This window comes from Mus pahari, chromosome 1 (assembly GCF_900095145.1).
Source record: "Mus pahari chromosome 1, PAHARI_EIJ_v1.1, whole genome shotgun sequence".
Classification (NCBI taxonomy): Eukaryota; Metazoa; Chordata; class Mammalia; order Rodentia; family Muridae; genus Mus; species Mus pahari.
The window spans coordinates 52326784-52336296 of record NC_034590.1 but is presented as its reverse complement, the minus strand read 5'-3'; the positions used below and the strand labels follow the sequence as shown (position 1 = coordinate 52336296).

General features: G+C 47.1%; 1 protein-coding gene across 1 annotated transcript in view; it reads left to right on the top strand.

Annotated features, from left to right (window-relative positions):
* The first annotated feature begins 2927 nt into the window (after nt 1-2927).
* The window catches only part of Iqgap1 (IQ motif containing GTPase activating protein 1), a 93280-nt gene continuing 86694 nt past the window's right edge, over nt 2928-9513 (top strand). Inside the window, exons 1-2 of the mRNA XM_021214354.1 lie at nt 2928-3102; nt 6146-6245. Coding sequence (XP_021070013.1) covers nt 3048-3102; nt 6146-6245 — 155 coding nt within the window. The 5' untranslated portion in view covers nt 2928-3047. The remainder of the gene's footprint in view (nt 3103-6145; nt 6246-9513) is intronic.

The following is a 9513-nucleotide window of genomic DNA, read 5'->3' as shown; positions in this document are numbered from 1 at the left end:
CTGTTCTTCCACAGGACTGGGGTATGACTCCCAGTGCCCAAATGGGTTACAATTGGCTGTAACTCCAGTCCCAGGGGATTTAATCCCTTCCTCTGGCCTCTGAGGGCACCAGGAACAGAGACACATGAATAGACAAATCACCATACACTGGGGCTGGAGTTAAGAGCAGTTAAGGGGACCTGGGTTTGATTCCTAGTACCCACATGGTGGCTGACAACCAACTGTAACTCCAGTTTGAGGGGATCTCCTACCTTCCACTGACCTCAGATGCCAGGTACTCACAAGACACACATACGTACATGCTGGCAAATCGCTCCTACACATAAAATAAAATTGGAAAAAATAACCCACAGAAAATAAAAAAATATTTAAGAAATAACTTGTTAAAAAACAAAGACAAGAACAGCTGGACAGTGGTGGCTTCTGCCTTTAATCCCATCACTCAAGAGGCCGCAGCATGCGGATCTCTGTGGTTTTGAGTCCAGCCTGTTCTATAGAGCGAGTTCCAGGACAGTCATGCCTGTACAGAGAAACCTTGTCTCAAAACAAACAAAACAAAAACAAAAAAACAAAACCAAAAAAACAAAAGAACCCTCTTAAACCCAACAAAACAAAACAAAATCATGCTGGCCTTCTACAAAGGATGAAACTTGTAAGTTGAAATTAAAGGCCTGAGAAAGATGCACTTGGTTGCATGACTGTACCTATAGTCCCAACCGCACAGGAGCCTAGGGTAGAGGGTTGGTTGAGCTCAGGAATTCCAGGCAAGCTTAGTTAACATACCTAGATCTTTAAAAATTAATAAAAGTACTCCCAGTCTCTACACATAAACGCAAACCCGCAAAACAGAACTGCAAAAAGCCTTGAAAAAATGACTTAGTTACAATAAACCTTTGCATATTTTGTGTTGTGTTGCTATAGATGGAACTAGGGCCTCATGCATGCGAGGCAAGTGTTTTGCCTCTGAGTTTTATCTCCAGCCCTCTTATATGCTTTCTTTTTTCTGCTTCTTTACAGACAGAATCTTGTACACACCTGCCTACCCCAGGTTTCGAACTTGCAGTGAGGACTCCTGTCTCTGCCCCAAGAGTACTGAGATGACTGCTGTAGTCCAGCTGCTTATAGATTGTAAGGTATCTTCTTTCTTTACAGGTTCAGGGCTGTGGGTGTAGCTTAGTGGCAGAGGGCTTGAATAGCGCATGTCAGGGCATGGGCTGTATCCTAAGCACCATATAAAGTTCTTAACTTTTTATTTATTTATCTTGACACATAGAGTCTCTCTACACAGTTCTGGTTGTCCTGGAATTCACTATGTAGACCAAGCTGGCCTTGAACTCACAGAGATCTGCCTGCTATTGCCTCCTGAGTGTTGGGATTAAAGTCGTGCCCCAACATGCCCAACTAAGAAGAAAGTTTGTAAGGAAAGAGCCAGTAAATTGAAAATGGCTGGAACAGAGCCTGGAATTGGGTTGTAAAGGTGCCCACCTGGCATGTGAAAGTACACAAACCGCACCGGAAAAAATACATCTGTGACAAGAACTCAGAAGCTGGGCGTGGGGCCACATGCTTTTAGTTCCAGCACTTAGGAGGAAGAGACAGGTGGATCTTCAAGGGTAGCCTTGCCTATTTAGTGGGTTCCAGGACAGCCACAACTACATAGTGAGACTTGTCCCCCTTCCCAAAGAACTCTGTGCTTTGGAAAGAGCATGCTGGCAATCATGATAATCTGGTTGGCAGAAGTGAGAATAGAGATTATGATGATCAAAACAGTGTTATCACAGGCGGGGACAGAAACAAAACTAGATGCTTCAGAAATAGAGGTGAGACAAGGAACCTGGGGTGTGTGTGTGACTGGTGATGGAACACTTCCAGAGAGTGGGGCAGGAACAGGATCAACGTTTGACAGCTTTTAGTGTCTGTGAGAGGTCCAAAAATGCACGTTAGATAGTTTGAAACTACTGAGGGGCTTCTAGATGGTCTGGATTGTAAGTAGAAGCCATCAACTGTTTATGGTGAGGATAAGAGTCCAGAGATCCTAGCACTCGGGAGGCAGAGGCAGGCGGATTTCTGAGTTCGAGGCCAGCCTGGTCTACAAAGTGAGTTCCAGGATAGCCAGAGCTATACAGAGAAACCNGTTCGAGGCCAGCCTGGTCTACAAAGTGAGTTCCAGGATAGCCAGAGCTATACAGAGAAACCCTGTCTCGAAAAACCAAAAAAAAAAAAAAAAAAAAAAGAGTCCAGAGAATGGGACTTTGACTTTATTATTGCTTTTTTTGGAGGCAGTGTCTCACTCTGTAATCTAGGCTGGTTTAGGATTGAATACTGTCACTTTCAAAGATCACAAGGGTAAAGAGAAGAGGCATCCTTAATAGGGTCAAGATACCTCCTAAGAGCTTGCAAAGAAAAGCACGGATTGTAAACAGCTCTTCTGCGTGAGCATAGTCATCCCCCAGTTTAAGAGATTGAACAATTCTATACTTTAGCGCTGCTGGGGAGAACAGAGGCCAGATTGACAGAATGTAGCAGAGTAGGAGTGGGAGTCTTTCCTGACTTGCGCCCAATAATAACACTCTGGGCCACTTGCAAAGGCTCCTTGAAGGAGCCGCGGTGCAGAGGGGGTTAACTCGGCTGTCAGGGGAAGGCAGGCGCCTAAAAACGTTTGGATTTCAAGTTGTAGACCTTGGCGGCCTTTCAGTCAGAGCCGCAGATAGGGCGACGGCGGAGGAGTGTCGGGACAACGGACCAAGCCGGCCTAGGGACTCGCTACAGCACTCCGCCTCCTCGCTTCCGCAAGTGGCGAGCGAAGCGGGCAGGGGCGGGTCCTGTAGTAATGACCACGCCCCTTCCGCTCGCTCGGGGGAGCGCGGCTGGGCGTGAACTCAAGGGCGGGGTCTGCGGGGCGGGACCTGTAGGGTGGGGCCGATGGCGCGGGGCGGGGCTCTGAGGACAGCGACAGCCCGCGCACTGGGCAGGAGTTACTGCTGCTACGGTCGCCCGCGTCTTCAAGGTCTCTGCGCTTCCTCACCGGAGACCTGGACTCGGCCGCCATGTCCGCCGCGGAGGAGGTTGATGGCCTGGGTGTGGTCCGGCCGCACTATGGCTGTGAGTGCCGGGGGCTTGGGGGTGCGCGGGCGAGGGACCAGGCTCGGGTTTTCCCACGGGCTCAGCCGGGCGGGTGTGCGGAGTGGCTTGGGACCGCACGGACCCGGAAGAGCAGCTGGCTGTATGGCTGGCAGCAAGGTTGGCGCCCGAGCCCTCTCGAGCTCCGGAGGCGGCGGGTAGAAACCTGGAGGCCTCAGCCTTCGCTAGGCGCTGCGGCAGGGGAGCCCCACCCAGCTCCTCCACCGGTTAGTTCTACTGAGATTGGGGAAGACGGCCTAGGGTGAGGTGGCAGGAGAACTGACTGTGCAGGGCGTGTCCTGGGCACTGGACCCAGGGGTTCTGCTCGGGCGTGGTGGGAAGGTGCTGTTCCGATTGCTGCCTGCGAGGGTGACCCAGGGCGCAGACCCGCGCAGCCTCAGGCTAGCAGCGAGGTGCGGTTTTAGGCAAGCAGCTTACGCTTTCTCCTGCTGGGTTCTCTCTTTAGCATTTCAAAAGTAAAGTTAAGTCATAAACACACCCAAATCGCCCCCCCTCCACTTCCTCATTTTCTGTGGCCATCCCTGCAACATTAGTAAACTAACCAGCTGTACGTTGGGATTGTAGTTACAAGAGGGTCTCTTGGAGTCTCGGGTTTAGATTTTATGTTTTGGGAAAAGTACTTTCTTAAAGGATACTTTAACACATCCAGTTATGCATTGGATAGTGTTATAATGTGTGCCACGTTTGTGAAATTAGGGGCGAAAAAGATCAAACAGTGCCTTCAAAACCTGTGAGAGAGAGACAGGTGTACAGACGATTGATAATTAGATGCGGGTTGGGAATTTAGCCCAGTGGTAGAGTGCTTGCTTAGCAAATTCAAGTCCCAGCTCCAAGAAAAAAAAGAATAAGGTGCAATAAAGATAAACGGTGCATGAACTAACTCTAACTGGGTATAAAGAGTAATGGGGGTGAAGAGAAGGGACTTAACAAGGCCATGGGAACGCAAGTGTTGACTTTTAAAGAGACTTGAAGGATGCAGTGTGTGGGGCAGGGTGAGCAAGACATGACTTTAAGAGGGCAGACACAAACTAAATATGGTATTGGAGAATATAGGGCTCCTGTACGTGGGAAACCGAGTGGTGTCGCAGTGCAGAGGTGGAATTGAAAGGGAAAGGAGAAAAGTAAAAAGGATTTCCAGAAGTAGCCCAGGCTAGAATGAGAATAGCTTTGACTGCCTTCCCAAGGAGTTAGGAATTCACTTCATCCCTGGGGAGGACAGTGGAGGAGGCAGATGGCTGCAAGGTAAAGTCCACAGGCCCTGGAGTCAGGTGGGCTGCAAACGCCCTTGATTAGCCCTCCCGCTGAGTTCTTCCAGCCTCAGCGTCCCCATCTGTCCAATAGTGGTGGTCACAGGATGGGTCTGGGAGAATGTGTGTAAACTGCGTAGTCCAGGAGCTTCGCTTATGAAGAGAGGGAAGAGTGTGACCCACAAGGATAGACTATAGTTGATAACTTCTTGAAGCTACAAGAAAATGTAGTACATATATATTTAAAACACTTAAAAGTTTAGTTCCTTGAGAATTTTTTTTTTAGAGATTTATTTATGTATATAAGTACACTGTAGCTGTACAGTTGGTTGTGGGCCTTCATGTGGTTGTTGGGAATTGAGTTTTTAGGACCCCACTCACTCTGATCAACGCCTCTCACTTAGGCCCAAAGATTTATTTATTATTATAAATAAGTACACTGTAGCTGTCTTCAGACGCACCAGAAGAGGACATCAGATCTCATTACGGGTGGTTGTGAGCCGCCATGTTGTTGCTGGGATTTGAACTCAGAACCTTCGGAAGAGCAGTCAGTGCTCTTATCTGCTGAGCCATCTCTCCAGCCCCACATAGCATGTGGGTTTTTTTTTTTTTTTTGTTGTTGTTGTTGTTGTTTAAGATTTATTTATTTATTTATTTAATGTGAGTACACTGTAACTGTCTTCAGACATTCCAGAAGAGGGCATCAGATCCCATTAGAGATGGCTGGCTGTGAGCCACCATGTGGTTGCTGGGAATTGAGCTCAGGGACCTCTGCAAGAGCAGTCAGTGCTCTTGACCACTGAGCCCACTCCTTGAGAATTTCATAATATAAAAAATGAAATGTGATCATATCTATCTCCTGTCTCTCCCCTCCAATGATTTATCTGAAACTGTATCTCACTGTATAATTCTGGCTGACCTGAACTTGCTGTTTAAGATAGTCTGGCCTTGGACTCAGAAATCTGCCTGCCTCTGCCTTCCAAATGCTGGGATTACAGGCATGTGTTATCACACCTGGATCTTTTTTTTTTTTTTTTTTTTTTTAAGAAAATTCTTTTATGTGTTTGGGTGATTTAGTGGCTTGCATAATGTCTGTGTACCATGTGTGTACCTGGTACCTGCAGAGGCCAGAGGAGAATGTCTGATTCTCTGAAACTGGAGTTATAACTCGTTGTGAGCCTTCCTGTGGTGTGGGTGCTGGGAATTGAACCTAGATCCTCTGTAAGAACAGCTAACCCTCTTAACTGCTGAGCCATCTCTCCAGCTCCTAGACTCTCTAAACTAAAAAATAAAAAAACCCACTAAGTTCAACTAGTGCTGCCCCTGTGTGCATGAGTGTGTTGACTGTCCATCGGGACACGGGCAGCTAACCAGTGACCTCTTTCCCATATGTACATAAATAACTGATTTTATATGTATGAGTGCATGCATGTATGTATGTGCAGGACATACCTACCTGGTGTCCTGGGAGGTCAGAAACGGGGCATTGGATCCCCTTGAACTAGAATTACAGATGCTTGTGAGCAGCCTATAGGTGTTAGAAACCCAGGTCAACAAGTGCTCTTAACTGCTGACACATCTCTACACACACACATATTGTTTTTAGGAAAATCATTTGTAGTGCCCCTGGCTACCCATATATCCACTAGTTAGCCTGCCTTTCTAGGTGACTAGCAGCAGTTTGATGTCTGTGGCCCTCACCTACGCTGAGGAGAGTTATAGAGCATGGCGTTTACACTCTTCCCTTTTCGTTTTAGCTGTCCTGGATAATGAGAGGCTCACTGCAGAGGAGATGGATGAGAGGAGACGGCAGAACGTGGCTTACGAGTACCTTTGTCATTTGGAAGAAGCAAAGAGGTACAGAGCGACTAATTGGAGAGTGGACTGGGAGAAGTTACTGAAGGGTTGTGCCTTTAAAAGAGTTGTTTTTATTTCTGTGTATGGTTTTTGGTATCCATGTGCAGCTGCCAGTGGAGGTTAGAGGGCAGTAGATCTTCCTGGGGCTGGAGTTACAGTCACCTGATGTGGGTGATGGCAGCCCAGCTCTGGTCCCCTGAAAGAGCAGCAAGTGTTCCTAATTGCCGAGCCTCCTCAGGTAGCTCTCTGTGGGCATTGTGTTTTAGGCAAGAGTGTTGGAGGCGGGCAGTTGAGAGGGTTAGTAAGTAGAATAAGTGTAGAGTGTTTATTCATGGGAACAAGTGGGCCATGGGCCATGGTGGTTTATGATGAAACACTGTGTCGAACACTTGTGCCTACTGAAAAGATTTCCCCAGTTGTGTTTTTCAGCTTTTCTGTTTACAGTGGTTGTTTTGGGTACTGCCAGCTGTCAGAAATAACGGTTTAAGTTAGGGTTCAATGTTCTTGAGCTTCTCAATGGTTCCGAATTCTTCACAGGTTTTGGTTTGTGTATTGAGCCCCATCTCCTGGTGACTCATGGAGTGGGCATTAGGTTTCGGGGGCTGATAAGGGTGGAGATGAAGGGGGCTGAGGAGATACCTGAGTGTCAAGGTCCTGGGAGACACCCAGAGACAGGAGAAAGCTGTAGAACCTTCTTACAAGGGTAGTGCCGTAGCTGTAGGTCTGTCCACCAGCAGCATGGAGAGGTCTTTCAGCAAACTCAATGCTGCCACACAATTTTATTTTATTTTTTTTTGAGATGAGATCTCAGCCCCAGGCTGGCCTCAAACTCATTCTGTTGCTGAGGCCTCTCTGGTCCTCCCACTAGCACCTCCCAAGTGCTGAGATTACAGGCATGTGCCGCCACACCCATCTCCTCTGCATTCTTTATGAAGAGGATACTCAGCGGCTGTTTATCTTCTCCACATATCTCAAGACCTTGTGATCTTAATTTTAGGGTGTCAGTTTGTTATCAGTGGTTCCTTTTGTTGTGTTGCTTATATTTCTTTGCAAGGTTCCAGAGTAGATAAACACAATTATAGGTCATGTACACTGGGGAATAATGGGAGATAATTGTCATCCAGGTTTAGTGAAAACCAGGGATGATTCAGATGATTAAAACAAGAGTGCAGATTTGATTTGATTGCTAAGAACTCGCCAGGAAAGTTGGCAATAAATACGAGCTTCTGAGCCCAGGAAGCCCTTCAGAGCTTCCCTTTCTCTAAAAATGACAAAAACTGCCCCGGTTATGGTCCCCTTGGCACTCTGCCCTGGACTCTTTATAAGACTGAAGCAGCGGCTTCCCTGGAACTGGAGTTGAAGGAGATTGTGGGCCACCTAGGAGTTCCAAGGTGCTAGAATGGGACCTGGCTCTTAACTCCAGAGCCATCTTTTCTGTCCCCTATTGTGTCTTCTTGAATCTCAGCTGCCTCTCTGAGTTAAAAGTCAGAGAAAGATATTAGTGGTAAGGTAGGTGAGGATTATCGATAGTGACACTAGTCTTCCCCAGTTGTCACCACCACTGCCGCCACCTCCTCGTCCTACTTCCTCTCCCTCTTTTTCCGCCTCTTTTTCCTTTTCCCTTCTCTTCCTCTTCCTCCTGCTCTTCTTTCTTCCCCCTTCTTCTCCTCTTCCTTCCTTTTTCTTTTCAAGGTAGAGTTCCTCTGTGAAGCCCTGGCTATCCTAGAACTCACTTTGTAGACCAGGCTGCCCCTGAACTCAAAGATCCACCTGCTTCTGTCTCCTGAGTGCTGGGACAAAAGATGTGTACCACCACTGCCCAGCTGACACTTGTCTTCGAAATGTAAGCTTATTACGATGGTTTTGGTAGTGCCAGGGGACGAGGCATAAAGAGCAGTTGCTACCCCTACGAGCTGCTTTCCCCACAAGATGGCAAACGGAACTGCAGGGAGCAAGAGAAGAAGGTACTGTGAGAAAAGGGACATTTTCTCCTAGGAAGTTTGTAAGGGGATACAAACTAAGTCCTCTGCCACTTAAATTGTGAACTTCTCCTTGTGGAAGGTCAAGGAATTTGTAAGCTGCAGCTGGTCTCAGAAGCCATCTTGTGTGCTCCCCCGAGCCATTGGGAATTAGAAGGAAGATACCAGCTCGCTGAGTCCCTCTCCTACCTGTAAGAGTTTGACTTTTCCAGAAGTGCTTGAGGTTTTGAGCCTTGTGCCTGCTAAGTGTGGGGCTCCATTCCTAACACAAAGTCAACTTCTGTCCAGACTAGCCATCTCATTTCAGCGAGGAAACCAAGGCCTGAGCTTTCTGAGTCTACCTGTAGCTTCTCTTTTAGGGGTAGGGGTCATGTATGTAGCCTAGGCTGGCCTGGAGTTCACAGAGTAGCTGAGGATGACAGAGCCATGAGCCCCATGCCAAAGTTGTCTGCCACCATACCTGGCTTCCCATAGTTTCCTGGCTAAGGAATGCTCATTGTTTGTGCAGAGGTCCTTAACTGGGTATGTGGTATGTGCATTAGAATCTCTTGTGAAAGTTTTTACAAATGCGGCTAACCTGTGTTTTACTGCTGGACACTTCAGTAAGTGTCCTCCTGCTGAGCCATACCCCAGCTTCATACCTAAATATTTCAAATGCCTTAAGTGATTTAGATCATCTTTCTTACCTAGTTGAGAAGTAGGATATTCATACTTTTAACACATTTAAATTTCTTTGAATGGTTTTAGACTATAACCTCTTAGGGAGTTAATGATGCTCTTAACACTTTCTTTTCTGGTGCAGTGCTGGTAACATTTTATTTGCAGTACGTTAGATCGTGTACTTCCTGACAGGCGTGGTTTCCAGGATAGAAAAGTAGCCCAATAATATGACCCATCGAGAGACCACTAGTTCCTGAAGGATTTTTAGTTGGTTGTTTACTTTAGGAAGTAACTTAGGCAGTAAAGATGTTTATGATATTCTTTCTTACTTACTTACTTACAGCTTTGGGCATAATAGCTGTGTATTGCCTTGTTATATCCTGGCATTGTGGAAATGTTGCCTGGTTTATTTTAGGGAGTAAATGGTATCAAATTTGGATTCTGTACTATTCCCCCTGCCCTACCCCCCAACATTCAACAGCCACCTCTGATTAGAAAATCAGTTATGGCCGGGCGTGGTGGTGCATGCCTTTAATCCCAGCACTTGGGAGGCAGAGGCAGGTGGATTTCTGAGTTCGAGGCCAGCCTGGTCTACAGAGTGAGGGCTACGCAGAGAAACCCTGTCTTGA